The sequence below is a fragment of the Macrotis lagotis genome, chromosome 2, assembly GCF_037893015.1.
Source record: "Macrotis lagotis isolate mMagLag1 chromosome 2, bilby.v1.9.chrom.fasta, whole genome shotgun sequence".
Lineage (NCBI taxonomy): Eukaryota > Metazoa > Chordata > Mammalia > Peramelemorphia > Peramelidae > Macrotis > Macrotis lagotis.
In genome coordinates this window covers 204,229,121-204,250,322 of record NC_133659.1, presented here as the reverse complement: position 1 = coordinate 204,250,322, position 21,202 = coordinate 204,229,121, and the positions used below count along the sequence as shown (strand labels likewise).

Below are 21,202 nucleotides of genomic sequence, written 5' to 3'. Positions count from 1 at the left end.
CTTCTGTGTGCTGACCTTCTGTTTATCTTGGTGCCATCAGGGTCCGGGTTCGATACCAGAAGAGGCAGAAACTACAGTTTGAAACTAAACTTGGCATGAACTCCCCATTTTGAGCTGCTGGACACAATCATTCATGTTCCTCTGGCCTTCCTAGGGACCTTCTACCTGTCCCCTCCAGCCCCCTACCACCTGTATGCTTGAAGATTCAGGTTGCAACTACTGGAGAGATGATCCTTGGGCGGAGCAATCAGGGCCCATGGCCAAGCCTTCCTACCTATTCCTGCTAGACCCTAGTGTCTTCCATGTCTCCCTTTACCACATGCTTTTGAAAGAGTCCTAGAGCCCAGTAGGGGCTCAGCTTGAATGAAATGCACTTTTGCAGAAAGGACCCCTCTGCTGAGCCATATGGCCCAGATCCAGACAGTAAGGGCCTTCTGTCTCACCTAAGCAATCACCCTCAGCTCCCCTTAGGTGGTGATATTGAATATGGGAGAATTTGGGTCTCATTTTCTGGTCCTGACTCCACAGAGGATAGTAGCCACAGCCCCCTCCCTTAACCTTGTCTTCCTAGGGCTGGGGCATGGCTTCTGAGCCTTCCTCCAGCCCTCCCCAAACTTTCACAGAGGAGCCTGCAGTAGGGGGCTTCCTTTCCCTGGGACTGATGATGGAGAGTAGCCCTGGCCACACCCCTAACAGCTGGATGCCATTGCAGGCAGGGTTCCTGGCCCTTCCTTCAATGTCTTTCCTTTGTGAGAGTGTTTTTACTGGTGTATATTTTCTATCAGAAATGAGCCTTTTGGAGATGAATGTAAAAACTCCATTTGTATTAAAACTTGTAAATTGCTGTCATTGACTGGTCTCTAAGGGGGGGATAGAGAGGTGCCTGGTAGAGAATATGCTCATAGGTGACACCAGGAAGAGGAGTGCATATCGAGGAGAAACTGTAGCTGTAGAGGCAAAGAAAGATTGAAAACGTACAACTGCATCAAGTGGAATGAGTCTTTCATTGAAGTTAGTGTTGGGAAGGGGTTAATGGTCAGAGGGGGCCACTGACCTAAGGAGAGCACTTCTCAGTCTAAGGCAGCAATGACCCCTCCCTGCCTGTTAATAGAGAAAATTTCATTTAAAATATAAACCTTTCTCTCTGCTTAAAAATCTGGAATTACACACAAGTTGGCCTGTAACACCAGGCCCGTGATAGGCTGGGCATCCCACCCTACATCACAGCAGCTTTGTCAGAGCAGTAGGGGTAAGGGGAGAGCAGGAAGGAGGCTGATGGGCACCTGGTTGTTTCTTCATAGTTTCTAGGTTCCATGCCCCGTTGAAATACCCAGGGCAGCCTATTTACATATCCTACACAACACACACACACACACACACACACACACACACACACACACACAGGTCTGGCTGGGAGCGGGCATTGGGATAGCCAGGAAAACTCATCCTAGATAGGTTAGAAGTTGAACTTGACTCCCAGTCATCTCTTCTTCTCATCCCCCTTCCAGTCATCCATATGCCCAAGTTGTTCTCTGAGAAAAAGTCTCCGCACCCTCCCAGGATACCATGGCTGGGAATGATGATAGCAATAAGCAGGAACAAAATACCACAAGGCCTTTGTCCCTGACAAGCTGGAGAGGAAGCTTTTACCAGAGGCGGTGTCCAAGGGGGCAGGGCTATCAGGTCAGATTACACAAGGCCAGGTGCAGGAGCTGGGGCCTCGGAGCCTGTCAGGCTCCAACAAGTTTGCTTTGCCCCTCCGGCTGGGGGTTGTTCAGGGGTGGAGCTGTGGTACTGACAGGTATTAGCTTACAAGAAGAGCAGCGTGGAAGAAGCACTCCAATTCTGCTCCTGCTTCTCGAGGCCACAGCCCTTCCCTGTGGATGGTTAACTTCTTCCTTGCTGGAGTAGAAGTGTTCCTGCCAAGACACCTTGCACTCCATTTTCACGGAGATCCGTGCTTCAGTTCAATCCAGCATAGCATCCAGTTGGTCAGCTAAGGCATCAAACATGGTGCTGATATCATCCAAGATATGCTTGGAGTTGCCGGGTTGAGAAAGGCTGGTGGAAGGGGAGAGGACAGGGTCATTGTCGTGACAAACCTCATTTGTATCCTGTAGAATTTGTCACCCTGCTTCTCCAGATGGTTCAAGGAGTGGGGGTGGGTAGCTGCTTCTAATATTTAATTATTCTAGCCACTGTCCCTACTCCGATCCCTTCCTCTCCCCTATGTCTCACCCTTCTCGGTCCTCGGTACTGATGCTCTTTTCAGCTGCCCTGAGGGCAGCTGCCAGGGAGGAGCTGGTCTGCTCTAGCCTCTGCTGGGCATGAGCACCAACGGGTGCTCCCGCACTCTCAGGTTTTGGTGGGGGGGTAGGGCGAGGCCCAAGTTTGGGAGCCAGCTTTGGCCCTGAGAATGCAAGTTGTGTACAAGCCACTGACACAGGTTTGGGAGATGTACCTAAGAAGGAAAAGCCGGTTTGTAATTGGATTACAATAGGAATAAGAGGGCCTCACAAACCCCCAACAACCCTCCCTTTCACCCCTAGGCAGGCAGTCTCTTACCTCCTACTGGCACTTTGATGAGGGCTGAGGCGGGAGCTGGGGATTTCATCTCCACCTTTTGTTGGGTGGCCACTGAGTCCTCCAAGCTAGACCCAGGTAACTGGGGACCAGGAATCTGAGTCAAGGTATTGGTGGAAAGGGGAGATGTAGTGCTATTAAGAGTCAGTGAGTTGTTAGTGCCAGGAACTGAAGGGGTGGGAGTCAAGGAGTCAGGTAGGGGAGCTGCTGAGCAATCAGTGGTGGGCTGTGACGGTGGTGGGGCTGAGAGGATTGGGGCAGGACTGGCAGCTCCAAAAGCCAGAAGTGCTGTCTGCAGTGGCTCTCTCTCCCGACATTTGGGCCTTCTCTTGACAGTGTCTGATTCTGTAAGGTTGAAGTCAAGTCCAGGGGGAATAGGGACCTCACGGTTTGAAGGCCCAGTGGGCTTGGGTCGCTGTTTAATAGTCAGGTTGCCTTCTTCAGCAAAGGGCAGTCCCTCACCAGAGCTGCCTCGGGATCGGGATGTCCCTTCAGAACCCCGTTCCTCTTCTGTGTCTGAAGGTGCAGGAGAGCTGGGTGGATCTGAAGGACCAGTTGGTTCGCTCAGTGTGCGTCTCCGGGTTGCTCCGGCTTCTTCTTCAGGCCCTGGGCTCCCACCAGACAGAAGAGAGTCTGGCGTAGTACCAGAGACAGAGCTGAGGCGTTTGGGAGGGGGAGGTGGGGGCCCTTTTCGGCGAGCCCGTAAGGCAAAGGATTGGCTACGGGGAGCTCCCCTGGTCAGAGCAGAGCCAGGGCTGACCTGGGTCAGGGTGCTTCGACCAGGGCGCCGGGTCAGGGTAGCATAGCTGTCCAAGGCACTACCTACTTGTCCTTCAGTCTCCCCTTCTGTCAATCCTGGGCGGCTCAAGCTGTGAGAACGGCGTTTGGGTCGGGGTGGGTCAGGAGGAGTTGAAGGGGAAGCAGACAGGTAGGAGAAGCCCCGGGGGGCACTAGAAGGTGGCATAGGAGCTGGACTTGGGGGTGAACTGTGGGGATGCATAAGCATATAGGAGGGTGTATCCTTGCTAGAAGGTTGTTCATTACCCTCTGGCAGATTCCTCTCTGGTGGGGGACTGGGATGCCCAGTATTGGATCTAGGGATAGGCTGTTCCTGAGAGTGCCCAGAACCCCTAGAACGTGCCCCAATGCTCTCTTGGCTAGGAGAACGGGTTGGGGGCAAGGTCAGAGGCTCCGGGGTACCCCTGGCCATGGCTGCTTGTAGCTCAGGACTGAGTTCACTGGCTTGGAAGGTGACCAGCCGGGGTCCAGCAGGACCATCACCATTCTCCAACCCCTCAATAGCCATTACTTCTGGACCCCCAGCCACTCGCCTCCCACCCACCCCCAGGCCCTCTCCCTGAAGCAAGCTCCGTCGAAGTTCTGCCAGACGTTTCACTCCCAGCATCAGCTTCTTCTGGTGACCTGAAGAGGAAGACAGAGGAAGTCAAGCTGAGAGGATCGCAGGGTCCCTCCCTCCCAATCTAGTCACTCAAATAAATAAGAACCCCTACTGTGTGTTTAGTGTTTTATGACTTCCAAAGCACTGTCATGTGTATTTGATTTCATTAATGCTAACTGTTGTGAGGTCAGAGCCAGGGCAGGTGTTTTTAATCTCCATTTCACAGATGAAGATGTTCTAGCCCAAGATCATATACCTTAATAAGGTGGTAGAGTATCACCTGAACCCAGATATTTTGACTCCAAGTCCAGAACTCCACCAGGGAAGAGTGATTGCCCTGATTGCTCCCCTCCCCCAGCTGCTTCCAGAGAGACACAAAGCAATATGACAGACTCATCAGAGAAGGTGGCAGGTTGGATGGAGGTCCCTGGGGTGGCTAGGAGTTAGAAGTGGTGGTTCACCATGCTTACCAAGTTTATTGACTCCAATTTCCTGCAGCTCCTCCCAGGTGAGGTCGGCCACCAGTCCCATGGAATCATAGCCACTGCTCACCAGTTGTTTGTGATACTGAGGCAGCCCCAGTGCCCCCAGCCACTCCAGGAGGTCCGCCTGCAACAGTGACCATCAGCTCCAGGTTTCAGAACAGGAACCTACTCCAGAGTCCAGGAGTGGGGTTACTATCCAGCCCTGGGTATGTGACCACCAGTGTCTGATCTGTCCTGGTGAGGGTAGTGCCGATGATGGAAGGGGGCAGGGACTGTGCTTCTCCATGAAGCATGAGGCCAAGTGGACTCAATACCCAGAAGACCCTAACTAACCACTCACCGGGATGTAATTAGGGAGCCATTCTGCAATATTAAGCTGGGTGATCTCATTAGCTATCTTCTTCCGGTGCCCAGGCTTTGTCACCCCTATGGCTGTCAGGTCCTAGGAGTTGGAGCAATGTTCATTAACTTCTTTACTTGGCACCTCCCTACCTTGGCTCTTCTCTATCCCTTCCCCTTCCCCTTCCCCACCAGCACTGACCTCTGGCGTCATTCGGCTGATGGTTGGCACGTCGTAACCAGCCTGCAGGAAGTGAGTGGTATAGCTTTCCAACTGGAACTCGCTCAGCCAGTTATGAATAGCCTGAGCATCCTGAGGAGGGAGGGAAAAGGGAAGGGAAAGGAAGGGAGATAACTCAGAGGCTCTGTGCCTTGATTCTCTCCCCTAGCAGCCCAAGGCTAGTTCTGTCCTATACCCAGTCAATCAATTAATCTACAAGCATTTATACTTAGGCACTGTGCTAAATGCTGCATCTACAAAGATAAAATTGAAACTGTCCTTGTCTTCAATGAGTTTATTTTAATGGGAGAGACAACATGTACACATATAAACAGATAAATAATATAGATAAAGTGAATATGAGATGGGTTTGGGTATAAGACAGGCTTCACCGAAGGTAGCAATTAAGCTGAATCTCAAAGGAAAATCAGACATTACAAGAGATCAAGGGGAGGTTGGATTGCACTCTAGGAAGGGAAGATGGTCAAAGATAAGGAGGAAGTAGATGGAGCAGTGTGTGCAATATGACTGAATGAAAGAATTTGAGAAGGGACTTAAAGACTGAGAAGGTAGGACCAGGTCAGGTATTGAAGAGATTTAAATGTCAAAGTTTATTCTTGAGGTCCCAGAGAGAAATTGGAATTTTTTGAGCAGAGGGATGTATGACTTTTGTGATAAGAAAATTACTTTAGAAACTATGTGAAGGATAGATTGGAGTAGGAAAAGGCTTGAGTAAGGGAGACAGGAGATCTAATATTCTAGGTCAAACATAGTGAAGGTTTGAGTCATGAAAGAACTAGCCTTATGAATGGAGAAGAAGCAAAGTATTCAAGAGATATTAGGGAAAAAATAAATTTCAAGATATTGTAATTAATTTGATATGTAGGATGTGAATAAGGAATTGAGGATGATGCCAAGGTAATTAAATTGGGTGACTGTGGAATGTAGGTGGACTTAAAATTAACAAGGAAGTTTGGAAGAGGGTTGAAGTTTTTAGAATGGAAGATAGGGACTCTATTTAGGAGATGAGGTGCCTACTGGACATTCATTTGGAGTTGTCCAATAGGCAAATTAGTAATATGGTGTTTAGGAGAGAGACTCAGGCCAGAAATATATGATGGAGGGCAAATTATGAGACAAATAATTTGTTCGGTTTTCTTGATGCTTTCTTTTCTGATGGCCATAGTCAGGTGTGTGTGTGCCTCTCCCAACACTAACCTTGACCAAATACCATTCAAACATTATTTCTCTTGTCAGATGCCTGATGGGCATGCCTGCCATACATGTTTCATTATTTGTTGTGTTTTTAATTCTGTGATTTTTCCAAGGAAATGTGCTAAAGTTGTAGCTTTTAAAGAGCACACTTCAGTGATAATTAGAAATATTGCAATGATTATTGATGTCAAGTATTTCAAAAATCTTTCAAAACAGGATTTTTACATCATAGTAGAAAGGAAAGGAAACTGCAGCAGAAAATGTAAAAACAGTGCCAAGTACTGACAAACTACTATTGCCAAACACCTAAGAAAAATAAGTGAAAACCTTCAGAGGGACCTGGCGGCCAAAGAGGTTATTATTAATTCCTGTATAGTTCAATGTAAGCTTTTTGATGTTGGAGAAACAGAAAAAGAGCAGTTAAAAAATACTAAAATGTTATGAATAAGACAATACAAAAAATGGAGGTGATTTACTAATGAAATTTACTTTCATTTAGGGTCCCATATCATGAAAGGTTAATGGATAGAACATGTTTCAGTTGTCTGGGAGATTGCTAGATTTAAGAACCAAAGAAAACTTATGGGCAATAATCAAGGATAGATTTGGGAAATTGTCAAAGGAACACTTAATATCCAATGGTAATAAATGTGTGGCTTCGTGATGAATTGCAGATGTGGGTTAAAATCCTGTGAATACACTGCCAAATCATGGAAAATAGGTGACTGCAGCAAAAAGAGGACATAGGGAACCTTCAAAATTTTTGAACAATGTAAAAAGTTACAAGGTTTATTGTATGTCAATAATTTTTAATGATTTTACTTTGCCTCAGTTCATCTGCGCACTACTGTGGGTCAAGAAGTCATCTTCACAAAGATGGTAATGGAAGATATAGAATTGGATGAAAAGAGGGTCCAGGGACAGAGCCTTGAGGTACACCCACAGTTAGTGGGCATGGAGTGGAGATTCAGAAGACTGAGAAGGAATAGTTGGAGAGGTAGGAGGAAAACCAGAAGAGAGTAGTGCAATCATCATTGTTAGAACCAGGTGGTATCTAAACTGAGCCCATGGATTGGATGCCTTGGTTCTTGCCTCTGTTCAAGTCAAGGGCTCTGAGCTACCTGGAGAACCCAGAGGATGAAGCACACCCTGGCAAAATCCTCATTATGTCCTTATCCAGGAACCTAACTCTGATTACAACTCAGAGAAAAGTCTTTACCTAGATGCATCCACCCTCTTCTAATTCCAAGGTCTAAGAGGTAAAGGATACCTTCCCAAATAGGGTCATACCTTCCCCTCCAGCAGCTGTTCTGGTCTCACATCCTGGTTGAAGATTTGTTCCCTGGGGCGCTGGTTTGTCAGAGACCAGTGGCTCAAACTTTCTGGGGGAGGCAAGTGAGATAATAGTACGATGAGTGCAGCCCCGACCACCTCAGCCTCCTGCCAGTTCTAGGGTTCCCTGACCCCAACCTTCCTCACCTGGCAGGGATGTGGGATGCAGACCAGGTAGAGACAGGTCCTCTCCAGTAGGGGTCAGGGGCTGTAAGGGGACAGCAAAAGTCAGGAGCTATGGGGATAGGTATGGGAACAGATTTATAGCTGGAAGGAACTTGGATCTAGTCCAAGAACCAAAGCTGGGTCAAGAATTCCAATTCAGTACCCTTTCTGTTATATATAAAATGCTGAGAGTAGGTACTTGCTGCTAAGGACCCCCTTGCCCAAGGACTCAGCCCCATACCTGAGTATTCTCGATGAGGAGGCCAGTGTTGTGTCCATTTGTGCCCTCTGAACTTTGACCACTACCTGCGCTGCGGATGCTGCCCACACTCCCTTCACTGCCCACACTGTTTCTGTCACTGGCTGCTGGGAAGAGGAGGAAAAGAATGAGAATCTCAGTTGGCACTATTGGCAACTTTGAAGAGGTGAAATTTATAGAGAACTTCAGGGTTTGTAATAAGTACTTGATATAACTAATCTCACTTGACCCTCACAATAATGCTGTGAGTTGGGAGCTGTTATTATTTTCATTTGACAGATGAAGGGACTACAGCTCAGAGAGATTAGCTGACTTTTTCAATGTCACATAGAATATTGGGATTTGAATTCAGATCTCCCTACCCCCAATATACCATGCTACCTCAAAAGGATTCTAGAAGGAATGGGTTAGAACCAGTTTTCAAGCCCTCAAACAGAAGACTTACCTGGGCTATCTGGGCTAATGCCAACCCGAGGAAGTTGACTATAGGTGAGAGGGTGCAAAGGGTCATCAGCTGGCAGCTGAGGAGTCCTCGCAAAATTTGGGCGCAGGGGTACAGTGCCAGTTGAGGGCCGAGGTATGGTGATTCCAGCCCGCTTGCTGACTACTTCAACAATGCCTGGTGGGAAGTATCCCACCCGGTCAGTGCCCAGTTGGCTCTCATGTATGTGACCCTTCCATCGTCCATCAGGATGTTGTTCAAGAACCTGCAGACATGCATGGAGAAGTGGTTCAGCAGCACTTGGGGATCACACAAGGTTCACAGACCCCCTCCTTTCCAGATCTCTATCTTCCTTAACACCTCTGATGTCCTATAGCCTTTCTGACCCTTCTCTAAAGAATCATAAAACCTCAGGGTTTGTAAAAAAGTACTTTTATATAAATTATCTCACTTGATCCTTACAATAATGCTGTGAGTTATTGTACAGACCTTGACAGCCATCTAGTTCAACCTCCATCCCACACTGTGGGTTGTCCCTCACCGTGATGATGTCTCCAGCCCGGATATTGAGGGCAGTAGGGTCATGGAGGTTCCAGAAATCCTTGAGAGCCCGGACCTTCAGGATCCCTGATGCTTCTGAGAGAACAGAGATGATGGACGACATTACTGGGGTCATCTCCCCACTTAGGCCCTCCTTCCCCTTCCCAGTCTACTACAAGCTTCAATCTTCCTTCCCAAGCTCCAAACTAAAGCCGAAAGTGAAATCCTCCCAGGGATCTCTGCTTCAGGGACTTGATACCCCCAAATCCTAACCATGCTGACTTCTCACCCCATCTAAGGTCTGGAATCAGCTTGAGCTCCCACTTTCTCATCACCTCATTCCCACTCACCCCGGAGTAACTGCTTGATTTCTCGGCTGGCCTGGGAAGTGGTGAACTGGTTGACGATGTCCAGGGCTGTCTGGTTATATGTATTCCTGATGTTCACGTCCACCCCACCCTGTGATGACCACTGTGCATCAATACCTTTTGAAATCACAACTCTCCCCTATCTCCACCCTCCTCATTTGGCTATGATGTTGGCAGGTCAAACGCTGGGAGGGACTTGGGGCCATGACCCAAATGGAGGCCAGGGGCAGTTAGCTGGTTTGCACAAGGTCATGGAGGTAAGTGAGCATCTGGGAGCAGGCTCTGAACCCAAGTTCACTGCTCCCTGACCCACCACGCCACGCCACCGCCTCCTCAGTCCTTGAAACACAATTGCTCAATCATCATTTGCTGAATGAAGGAATGCCCTCGCCCGCTTGTGTGTCTCAGGGCATCCTTCTCTTGGCTCACATGCCTACCTCCAGCAGCAGGCGCACCACCTCAGTCTTCCCATAGAGCGCCGCCTCATGCAGGGCGGTACCGGTCTTCGTCTGGCGGTTGATCTCGATCCCGGCTCTCAGCAGCTGCCTGCAGAAGGAGAGGCGAAGGATTGTGGGGGGGGTGGGGGCGAGGGAAGAGTTGGAGACAGAGGAAGGCAGCACAGGAGGGGGCAAGTGAGGAAGCAGAGGGGCCATGCCAGAGCTACCTGATGACCTCCTTGTGCCCATTCTTGGCAGCCAGGTGCAGTGGAGTTGTGTAGTTGGGGTCACTTGGATCTTTGGCCTCACCCTCCAACAAAGCCACACACAGGTGGCTATTTAGAAGTAGTTGGGTTACCTGTGGGTACCATGCCTAGGTCAGGGACCTTTCCCTTTAGGTCTCAGAAATATCTGCCCCCAAGATCATTTAAATTCTACCCTCCCACAATATATCCAGAGCACCATCTGGGGTACAGTGAGGACAGAGGAGTGGGGATGCCTCACCTGGGATACAGTGAGGGCAGGGGGGTGGGGGCGCCTCACCTGGGATACAGTGAGGGCAGGGGGGTGGGGATGCCTCACCTGGGATACAGTTGAGGGCAGGGGGTGGGGATGCCTCACCTGGGATACAGTGAGGGGGTGGGGATGCCTCACCTGGGATACAGTGAGGGGGTGGGGATGCCTCACCTGGGATATAGTGGGGGGGGGGGGCAGTAGGGATGCCTCACCTTGAGTCGTCCAAACTCACAGGCCAAATCCAGTGGGGTCTTCTTTGCCTTGTTGACCAGGCAGGGGTTAGATTGGTGCTGCAGAAGCATTTCTGACTGAAGAAGGATTACAGAGTGAACACTTAGTCCTGGTCTTTCCCACTCTATCCTAGATATGGTGTCTACTTCTGAAAACTTCCATCTCCTGAACTCACTCACCACTTCATAATGCCCATACTGGGCCGCCAGGTGTAGTGGAATCTGCCCATCCAGGGAAGCGGTGTTGACGGCAGCAGCTGCTCTGAGGAGCAGGCGCACAGGTTCCAGCCGGCCCTGCCAGGCTGCATAATGCAAGGGACGCATACCTGCAAGGAGAAGGGCAGACCAAAGCTGACTTCTCAGACTGGCAGGGGCACAATTTATTGAGATTATCTGGGTTCAACACCCTCATAGACACAGGGTTTAGAGAGAAGTGTCTGAGACTGAAAAATAGTGGCTTGGTGGGAATCAGCCTAGAACAGGAGTTCTTATCTTGGGGTCCATGAAATTGGCTTTTAAAAAAATCCTATGATAACTATATTTCAATAATAGTTTTGCTTTGTAATCCTATGTATTTTATTTCATGATTTTTTTAAAAATTTATTCTGAGAGGAAATCCATAGGTTTCACCAGAAGGTCAAAAGGGTCTATGAGATATTTTTTTAATATTGTGACAACTGTCTCAATAGAATTCAGGTTTCACCAGAATGTCAAAAAGGAGGCCATGTTACAAGAAAGGCATAAAAACACTAGGTCTATAATGATAGCATAAACTATGTGGTTTAATTGCATTCTCACAAGAACATTCCTATAACTGTCCCCACTTTATAGATTGAGGAAAATGAGGCTGATTTGAACTCGGGTCTTCCCTGACTTCAAGTCCAGTGCACTCTCCACTAAACCTCACCACAGCTGCCTACTGAATCTAGTGTGCCCAGGCTAGGGTACTCAGGAAGGATGGGAAGTTTCAAGTTTTTACCATTGCTGTCTTTGATATCCACTGTGGCTTGAGCCTCTAGTAGTAATGCCATCAGTTCCAGGCTGCCCCCCAAGGCTGCATGGTGCAGAGCCGAGAAGCTGAGAGAGCAGAGGGGGTCCAAAATTTAGCATATACCCCACCACCAAACCTAGGCCTCTTCCAATCCATTCACAGGGCCCCAGAACCACCCAGGGAATGGGGTGGTAGGGGAGGGCTGGACTATCTCTGTTCCCCTCCTCACCCTTCTCTTCCCCCCCCTTACACCCTCCCCCCCACCGTGGGAGCGCAGTGAGAGGCCGGCTGAATGAAAGGGCTCACTGTCTGGGCTGAGAGGCCTGTTTGTCTGGCCATCTCCCTCCCCCCTTCTCAGTGGGCCCAGAGGAGGGGGCCGTGGGAGCCGGAGCCTGAGGATTTCTACCCTAGGAAGGGAGAAAAGGGGGCCCAGCAGGAATCCGACCTGAAGGAATACCCTCTTAGAGAATGAAAAGCTCCGCCCCTTGACCACCCAGTCACATCCCTTCAAGCTCTGTGGGTCTGTATGACCCTATCCCACCCACTCAGATACCCTTCTTCCCACCCCAGTCTTCCTCAGATCCCAGAAATCTAGGCAATCTAAAGCTATGGCCCCTTAGGGTCTCCTAATTCCCATTACCCACTGCCTCAGTTTTCCAACTACATACTCCCTGGGGAAAGCAACTGTGCTCACTCACCCATCTGTATCCTGGTAGTTTACATTGAGCTTCTTAGTGGAGCCGAGGAGCTCTGAGGGAAGGGGACAAAGTTAGGTCAGGGCCTGAGCCCTTCCACAGCCCACCGTACACCCTGCCATTCCCTGCCCCAAAACAAACACACACACACACACACACACACACACACTCTCTCTCTCTCTCTCTCTCTCTCTCCCCCCCCCCCCCCCCGCTCCTCTAGGCTGACTTCTCTTTACCCTGCCAGTCCTGCAAAGATTGGCACTGACCTCTTGGTGTACAGGAAAGCACAAGTCCCATGGCCCCCGACCCACTTCCCACTGACACCCTGCTCTTCAAAATCAAGGAACCACCAGAGCAGCCCAAGACTTCAATTTTTCACAATCCCCAAGCCTAGTTTCTTCTTATAGGGACAATGGAGTATGTGGGGGTGTGTGGGGGGAGGTGGCACTGCCAGCAAGCTGCGCCCTATGCTAAATAAGCCCATGGAGCACATGGTTGACATTCTTGCTGAAACTGGCAAAGAAGAGGGGGAAAGAAACCTTGGGTATGGGGTTCTAGTCCATAGGTTTCATCAGAAGGTCAAAAAGGTCCATGAAGTGTTTTTTTTTTAATACTGTAACAAATGTTTCAATAGAATTGAGGTTTCACCAGAATGTCAAAAAAAGAGACCATGTTACAAGAAAAGTTTAAAAACGCTAGGTCTATAATGATAGTTCTAAGGCTTAGCAATGGAAGGGCAATGCCATTCATGCTTTAGGGCATCCTAGGCCCCAGCAACAATCTCTAGCCATAGGGTTAAATGCCATTCAGCCCTGGGAACTCTCTTTGGTTGCCATAATTACTGAGATGCCCCCCAGCTTGGTCACATGTTGGGGCTGGGCTGGAAGTTCATTTCAAGCAAATATTTTATTAGTTAACTACTATGTGCAAGACACTGAGGAAGGTCTTGCAAATACATATGTCCTTCTATCAAGTGGCTTACAATCTATTGGCGCATCCCAGTTCTTAAAGGAACTAGAAAGAGATGAGAGGTGTAATTGTGTCGTCTGTGTGTGACTTGACCTGGGAGAGAAGGGGGAAAAGGAGCACTGTGCAGACCACCAAAGAGGGATCTATCAGAGATCTGAGTACCTAGAAGGCCCCTTCTCCTACCAGCTCTCCCTCTCTACCAGGGAGGAAGCTTGGCCCACCCCAGGCCTAGGCAAGGAGCCAAGCACACTGGTCTAGGCCTGCCCCTAGGTCCCAGCTGGGCCCCCTAACTGCCCCTGCAGCCTAGGCAGGACAGGTTGTCATTCCACTAGTGATGAGCCAAGTCAACTGGGGAGTGGCATAGGGTAATGTGGGGAAGAGGCAGCATAGTTTCTCCCCTGGGCTCCCTATCTCTGGAAGTAAGGTAGACTTCCCCAAAGAGGCTTTGCAGACATGAGAGTCAGACCGGGGAGAATTTAAGGGAGGTTGTTTGATAATTAATATATTTGAAAAGAGGAAAAAAGCTAAATTGGACTGTGTGGAATTGTCCCTCTAGTCCTCAGTTTCCTCTTCTGACAACTTCATAGGAAACAAATAAGAGAGTATCTCCAGCTCATCACTGGTCAGTGCTAAACCCCAGTCACCAGGGTGGTAGCGGTGAAGGTTAGGGCTTAGAGGTTATGACTCCCATTGAGCAGAAGCTGCCAGGAGAGACAGGAGACTTTCCTCAGCTCCTTACTGGCACATAGAGAGAAACCAAACACTTGCCCTCTGGGGAATGGCAAAAAAATTCAGACTTATGGTTGGGAACAGGAACAAGGGCCAGGTCATGCTGGATTGCTCCAGCCAGGCCAGAACAATGACCGGAAAGGTGTAGAGGAGAAACTGTTACCATGTGGGGGTGGAGTACCACAAGGAGAGTACCAAGGAAGGAATGATGTTCCCCGGGGTAGCCCTGCCCAAATCCCTCTTCCCCTTAGGGGTCTCAGGACCCTTGGTGACACAGGGTGTGGAGCGTTAGACTAGCCTGGGAAGACAGGATATGAGCTCAGTGCTTCTTCCCCAAACCCCATCCTGGCTCCAGGAACCAGGAAATGCTTTTCCCCTTCCTCTGATTAAAAAAGGAAAGAGTTCATAGAAGGGGTGTAGGTGGGGAGGAATAAGTGGAGGGACAGGGGCAAGGTCAGGCCACCCCACCCCTCTCCTCTGGGCCACCTGCTCCTTTCCCCCATTTTCAGGCAGGATGGAGGGGGGGCACTTATATTGTCACCCCAAGAGTACTCCATTTGAGTAAAGGTAACTAGAGGAGAAGATGGGGTTAAGGAGGATAGGACCAACAAGGACCAAATAAATCCCCAGCAGGGGAGGGAGCAGAGGCCTCATTCACTCTACTTCTTCAGAATGAGGTCAAGCCCTCACTCGGCATCCTGGCAACTGGCATTGTTCCTGTAGGAGAGCCTTCCTTTTGGCCACCTCAGGTAGCTGGGAAATTCTGGCCCCAGGAGGAAGAGATCAGGTCTTCTTGCCTTCCTTTCATGGTTCCCTCTCAACCCCAAACTCCAGGGCATAAAACTAAAGAAAGCCCCAACTTTCCTCACTTCTACCCACTTCAGTCCTGCCTAGCTGCATTAATGCCTTGCGACCCAGGTTACATTCTGTCTACTCTGTATATCCATGACTTGTTTGTTCCTAAAAGGACAGCCACATCCAGAAAAAAAACTATGGAATCTGAATGTAGATCCAAACCTACCATCTTCACCTTTTTAATTTTGTTTTTTGCTTTTCCCTTCTCCTGGTTTTTCCCTTTTTGTTCTCCTTTTACAGTGTGACAAATATGGAAATTTGTATAACATGATTATAGGTGTATAACCTTATATCAAGGTTGGGAGAGGGAATGGCAGGAGGGAAAAACTTTACAAAAATGAATGTTGAAAATTATCTCAACATATAATTGGGAAAATAAATAAATAAATAAAGCTTGTATGCTATTTACATGATGTTTCCTCCATTAGATTATAAACTCCTTGTGAGCAGGGATTGTTTTGGGCTTTTCTTTATATATTCAACCATTAGCATAGTGCCTGGAACATAGTAATTAATTAATAAATGCTTATTTACTGACTTTCCATTTACATTCACATGCACACACACATCCCAATCAAGGCCAAAATAGTTTGAATCCTGTCTCCCTCTGTAGAATGTAACGTCTTTGAGGGGCAGGAGCTGTTTTTGCCTTTCTTTGTAACCCTAGCCTTTATCATAGGGTCTGGCACACTGTCCTAGAAGAGGCTAGGATATACCCCTATGAAGCCTGAGATAGACCTCTCTCACTCGTCCATCTGGAATCCAGGCCAGCAGTGGGAAAAGAGGGTAGGTAGCCAGGCTACCTACCACCATGCCCAGTTAGGGCCTGGCCTAAGTAAGGTGACAGTGGAGTCCCCAGATTCACTGATGACCCTTCCACACCAACCCTAGATCCAGCTTAACCCAACAGGCAGTTAAAATAAATAATCATGTGGAGGGGGAAGGGTGCCTACCCCCGCCCCCCCATCTCACTTTGTACTCTTACACACCGAAAGGACAGAGGCAGCTCAATCAAGGCCAGGCTGGGCAGGAGGCCAAAAACAACAGAGGAGGAAAAAAAATAAGTGCACGGGCAAAGAGGGTTAGGTTGTAGGGCAGAGCGGCACCCTTTCACACAGTCTGCAGACCCCAAGAGCTCAGCAAGACTTAAGCCTAAAAGTATGTGGTTATCTCTGGACTTCCCCTGACTTGTTCTTCCCTGTCCCACAGTGAACAAGCCTAGTCTTCAAGCGCCCACCCTTCCCTCAAGCTTTTCACTCTTCCTCAGAGAAAATAATCAAATCAATATACCACAGTAACAGGGAAGGGCATGACAGCCTTCAGCTTTAGACCAACATTTCTTTCCCTGGTTCCTATATTGTAACCATTTTTATATTTAATAATAATAATAATAATAATAATAGAAAGTACTTATATAACAGCCATATACTGTACTAAGCATTTTACAATATAATCTTTTTATTTTCACAACAATCCCATTTTGCAGGTGGGGAAACTGAGGTAAAAGTTAAGAAACTTGCCCAAGGTCACACAGCTAGCTAATGTCTGAGGCAGGATTGAACTCAGGTCCTTTCATCTATTTATTTATTTATTTTTTGGTTTGTTTGTTTGTTTATTTATTTATAGGTTTTTGCAAGGCAATGGGGTTAAGTGGCTTGCCCAAGGCCACACAGCTAGGTAATTATTAAGTGACTGAGGCCGCATTTGAACTCAGATACTCCTGACTCCAGGGCCAGTGCTTTATCCACTACGCCACCTAGCCACCCCTCAGGTCTTTTTAACTAAAGATGCAGCACAGGCTTGCCCAATGTTGCTGTTGTGACTTGGATTTGAGTGAGAAGGTGCTGTGCAAAGTCACCAGTCTCACTTTCTCTTCCAGAGTCATCTGGATCCAGTGGCCAGATATGAAATGACTCGCCCAGGGTCACAAAGCTAGTAAGTGTCAAGTGTCTGAGACCAAATTTGAACTCAGGTCCTCCTGTCTCCAGGGCTGGTGTTCTAGCCACAGTGCCAACATAGCTGCCCCTGCTTGTCAAATAGTATGAACTCAGTAAATTCCTGCTGATTGATTCAGAGAAAAGTTAACCAAAGGCAATATGTGCAGAATACTCAAAACTCTTGTTATAGATGCTGCTCCTGGAGGTTGGGGCCTGGGGTTAACCCAACTCCCAAAGAACTGTTCCAGTAAGTTCTCCAAGGCTCTACCCTCCTAAAATCATTCCAGACCTCTCTGGAAGCTCACATTCCATGAAAGGAAATAAATATGTTGATGCCAACAATAACCTCATTGCTCTAAGCTCAGGATCAAACAAGGTGGAGACAGCTAGTGGGTATGAAGTGGGTAAAGCATCAGATCTTGAGTTCAAATCTGGCCTCAGACAGTTACTTGCTGGGTGATCCTGGGCTCGTCATGTAGCTATCTGCCTCAGTTTCCTCATCTGTAAAATGAGCTGGAGAAGGAAATGGCAAACCAGTCTCCAGTATCTTTACCAAGAAAACCTCAAATGGGGTCAGAAAGAATCAGACAAGAATGAAAAATGACAGAACAACAACTTGGGGTTTCCCCTAAAGTATTAGCTCTGGACACTAGGTAGTCTGGAGCTACCACACAGGAGATTGGGTCATTGAGAGTTAAAGCTCCCAAAGTCATGAATCCTCTTGGGCCTGTTCCCAACTTATCTCTACCACAGGACAGTAAGGATAACACTACTAATGGAATGACTTCTTTAAGATTAGTCCTGGCCACAAAACAAGGAAGCTTAGTGTCTCTAAGAACTATGGGATTCTTCCTCTTCCCCTCACCCTGTTTAAGCTCTCCTTCCCTCTCAATGGCATTACTTAGAATAAGATATGACTCCCAAATTTCTCCAATTAGTGATGTATCTCAGCCAATCCTCCCTCCCTGCTTGCCAAATACAAGACTTTCCACCCAAGGTTACCCTCCCCAAACCCTGTGGAAAGGGCAGCCTTCCAGTCACACAGGGGGAACTCACTGCTCTTAGCTGCCTTGATTTTGGCCACCAGCTTCTGCACCCCAGCTACATCCCCATTCTTCACAGCAAGAATCAGGTCCTGCTCCCGTCCCATTCTGAATTAGAAGGCTGGGTTTCTGAAGGGCCGGGCACGGAGAATGGGAGATGGCCCTGGATATCCTGGACTTCAAGATGCCATGCCCCAGCTCCTCAGAAGGTCTGACAAAAAAATCCAGTTAAAAGTCCAGAGGATGGAAGTCCACAGCTAAGGAGGAGTGGTGCCCTTGGGTGGGTGGCTGGCTGGCTGTCAGCAGTTGACTGGTCCTGGTTCCAGGTGCTCAGAGAGTTGCTACCACAAACAGGAAAACCAATCTTGGAGGGCGCGTGGGATGTGTGAAGATCTGGACTGAGACCAGCTTGCGGCTTCTGACAACTCTGGGATGGGCCAGAACTGGCCACGCCACCCTTCCTTGCCTGGCACGGGATCCCCAGCGCTTAACCTGAAAAATGCCAGCATTCCCTCTGGCAGGTCATGGGGTCTGTCTCTGTCCCCAACAATAGCAGTCTCTTTGCTGGAGAGGAAGGCTCAGATCTTCTGCTGTGGCCTAAAGAAATTGAAGAGAGAAGGTATCAGATCTAAGGAAGGCCAAGAGCCAGAGATTCAGCACCCCCCTGGGTATTATGGCCATCCCAGGACAACTTCAAGGAATCTCAGAATGGCATTTGCTTTGTTATGAAGAAGGGGGACTCAGCTTGTGAAGATGGTTAAGAGGTAAGTAACCATGATGTAAAAAAAAGTGGGAAGGGGTGGGGGTGCTGAGTTGATGGGAGGAAGCACTGATTTCTGGGAAGGGGAGGCTGAGTCACATATCCATGGGGCATCTGGCAGTATCTCAGGTTTGGGGCAGGAGAGGGACTATGGTATAGCACCTCCCCATAACCCTGGGTTCCTAACACCCACAGACTTGGTGTGGAAAGCAGGGGGCCTAGGGCTCTGGGCATGAGTCCCAGGGGGTAGGAGTTGACTTTCTCTGACAGAAACTAAGGACTCCCATGCTCCATTCACATCCTGGGCTGCTCTCTAAAGGCACGTCCGATTCCCCATTCCTTAGTTGGTCTGGGTTCACTAGCTAGGTATTTTAGGGTTCTTTTCGGAAAGTTGGGCTCTGAGGAGAACACAGGACAGGATTGTGACCTCCGAAAGAATCTAAGTGAGTGGAAGAAGGCTGCGCTGAATTATTGGACAGAGCAGCTTGGACACCTGTTGCTCACCCATTCCTGCTTGTGTATTTGGGGAGTGGGGGGGGGCGGAGAAAAAAGTTTCCTTTTTGAGACTGAGAAGAGGCAAGCTATCACTGCTCCCCTCCCCCTACCTTTCAACCTGGATCCCAATTCTAAACTCTCAAACTGGTAATATGCCAACGTCAGTACCCACCCGAAGCTGGGGGGAGGGCACCCCCAATAAACAGGCCTCTGGCTCACCCTTCACCGCTCTAGCAGGTTGGATACCTTCACCCCCATCCCGCTTCCAGGACTGAAATCTCAGCTATCTAGCAAGAGGGCGCCCGCGACTGGGTGCGAGGCTCATTATCCCCGCTCCCCCTGCAGAGCCCCTTACCCGGGAGGAGAAACAATGCCCGGGGCAGTGCAAACGGCGGCCGCCAGGACTGGATGAGGATCGGGCGGCGGGCGGGCGGGAAGTCGGGATGAGGGCACAGGACGGGAGCCTCAGTCGGGCGGTGGGGGCAGCAGCCTCTCCCGCAGGGAAAGTTACTTTGTATCCTCCTCCAGCCTCGCTTCTCCTCGCCCTCAGTCCCGGGCCTCGGTCTCACCGCTCCCAGGTCCAGCTGCCCGGCTCAAGTCCTCGGGGCCCCCCTCAGCCCCCCGGCTCCCCCAGAGCACAGGTCCCGCCGGCCCTTTCCTTTCTGTTCCTTCTCTTCCTCCGCGGCCGGCTAGGCGCCTCCAGCAGGAAATCCCGCCCATCCCCCTCCCCACACCCTCCTCTCCTTCCAGCCGGATTTGGAGCTCCGGAGCTCAGGGGCCTCCCGACCAAACCGACCGACTGTCACTCAGCCCGTCGGCCCCGCCCCCTCGCTCCTGTCCCAGCCCGACCCTGGGAGTCCGAACCAGACAAGACGCATGCGCGCAGGTGAGGCGCGTCTCGGCCCCTCCGCTCTCCCTCTCCCTTCGTTACCCCCCCGCCCCCCCCAACCCCATCAACCCCAGTCCCAGTACCACTCCTCCAGTGACTGAGAGAGGCTGGGGTCCGTGTTAACCTCCTGAGCAGAAGGCACCAAACTGAGACACAAAAGGGTCAGAAGAAAAGTGCACAAAGACAGGAAAATATGGGATGGGAGAGAAATAGTGCTGGGACTCTTTCCTTTTCCTCCGGGGCCCAGAAGCACCCCTAGAAAGTTGTGGCTACTCAGTTAGTCTTGCCCCATGGGTCTAGTCGGGGCAATGGCTCCATCTCGCGGAAGATCCTGAGACCGTCCTGTAGTTTTTATCAGTCAAACTTTGTGATTTAAGAACCAGGGAGCCCTGAAGGACTGCCCCCAAACCCCTAAAACGTGTTTAGGAATAGCTCTGGAAAGGCGGGGGCGAGGGAGGAATTCTGGGATAGAGATTCTGGTTTCTTTTGCTTTTCACTCGAGGAATGGGATGGGATGGGATGAAAAAAAGACTGAATTCAGAGCCGGGGATCCCTGTATTCGAATTCGAGTTTTGCTACTCCATTAACCGGTACGGTCCTAGAGGAATCGCTTCTCCTTTCCGGACTTCGGATTGAATGAATGCCCTTTTAAGTTCCTACCAACTCCAAATCATAATCTTGTGAGTTGGCTGGCAAGTCCTAGTCCGGTACAAGACTAGTTTCCAGCCAGAAGACAGCTTAAGGCACTCTCCTAGTTCATTCCTTATCCCGCCCTAGAAACAAAATCTTCAGGAAAAGACAACTTTGCCCTCAGAACATTTACAGTTTGAGGTTTGGGGCTGTGAACTGTGGAAGTGTGAGGACACTTGGTAGGGAGGGGACGCGTGCAAGCTTCATTTTCAGCACTATCCTGAGTCGGACAGCTCTTCGCCCCCCAACAACAGCCCCCAACCCCCATATTCCTAGGTTAAGACTAAGGGAAGGCAGATTGAGATCCCTCCAAAATTCAGTGCTAGAATTTCCCGCGTCTACTTTAGAAGATAATTCGAATATTTTTCGAATATTTTTCAAATCTAGCAATCCGCCTTACCTTGCTTGAGTCAGTTTCTTTCCTGGGTTCCGGCGCGGTTTTAGCTCCTCAAAGGTGCGGGCGGCCCAGGACACGCTTCGGGTGCCCCAAGGTCCTGCATTTCTTTATCCACCCAGTCCACCCCCGGACTCCCGGCGCCACCGGTCCTTCTTTAGCCCCAGAGAGCGCGCCGGGAGGCAGACTCGTACGTGCGGCTAGGGATAGGGTGGGGTGGGGTGG

General features: G+C 49.5%; 2 protein-coding genes and 1 long non-coding RNA gene across 11 annotated transcripts in view; 2 read left to right on the top strand and 1 right to left on the bottom strand.

Annotated features, from left to right (window-relative positions):
* TMEM94 (transmembrane protein 94) overlaps window positions 1-844 on the top strand; it is a 50,070-nt gene extending 49,226 nt beyond the window's left edge. For all 8 annotated transcript variants that reach the window (XM_074224584.1, XM_074224581.1, XM_074224579.1 and 5 more), the window contains one exon: window positions 41-844. In XM_074224584.1, coding sequence (XP_074080685.1) covers window positions 41-113 — 73 coding nt within the window. In that variant the 3' untranslated portion in view covers window positions 114-844. The remainder of the gene's footprint in view (window positions 1-40) is intronic.
* On the bottom strand, window positions 804-19,693 carry CASKIN2 (CASK interacting protein 2). Of its 2 annotated transcripts, none has more exons than XM_074224586.1 (20): window positions 19,360-19,693; window positions 17,763-18,346; window positions 12,220-12,271; window positions 11,510-11,607; window positions 10,711-10,856; window positions 10,513-10,608; window positions 10,012-10,142; window positions 9,785-9,893; window positions 9,330-9,438; window positions 8,981-9,075; window positions 8,443-8,704; window positions 7,980-8,104; window positions 7,721-7,781; window positions 7,532-7,623; window positions 5,009-5,119; window positions 4,808-4,909; window positions 4,453-4,591; window positions 2,566-4,005; window positions 2,239-2,461; window positions 804-2,061 (listed from the first exon to the last, which is right to left on the bottom strand). In XM_074224586.1, exons 2-20 carry the CDS (start codon window positions 17,854-17,856, stop codon window positions 1,968-1,970), a joined length of 3,579 nt encoding a protein of 1,192 aa, XP_074080687.1. In that variant the 5' UTR covers window positions 17,857-18,346; window positions 19,360-19,693; the 3' UTR covers window positions 804-1,967. The 2 variants fall into 2 exon arrangements, with proteins under 2 accessions (XP_074080687.1, XP_074080688.1); XM_074224587.1 differs by having other exon boundaries at window positions 7,980-8,101.
* Window positions 17,573-21,198, top strand: LOC141514093 (uncharacterized). Its single transcript, XR_012475946.1, has 3 exons — window positions 17,573-18,513; window positions 19,755-19,890; window positions 20,396-21,198. It is a non-coding gene; the product is annotated as an uncharacterized LOC141514093 (long non-coding RNA).
* Window positions 21,199-21,202: the final 4 nt, after the last annotated feature.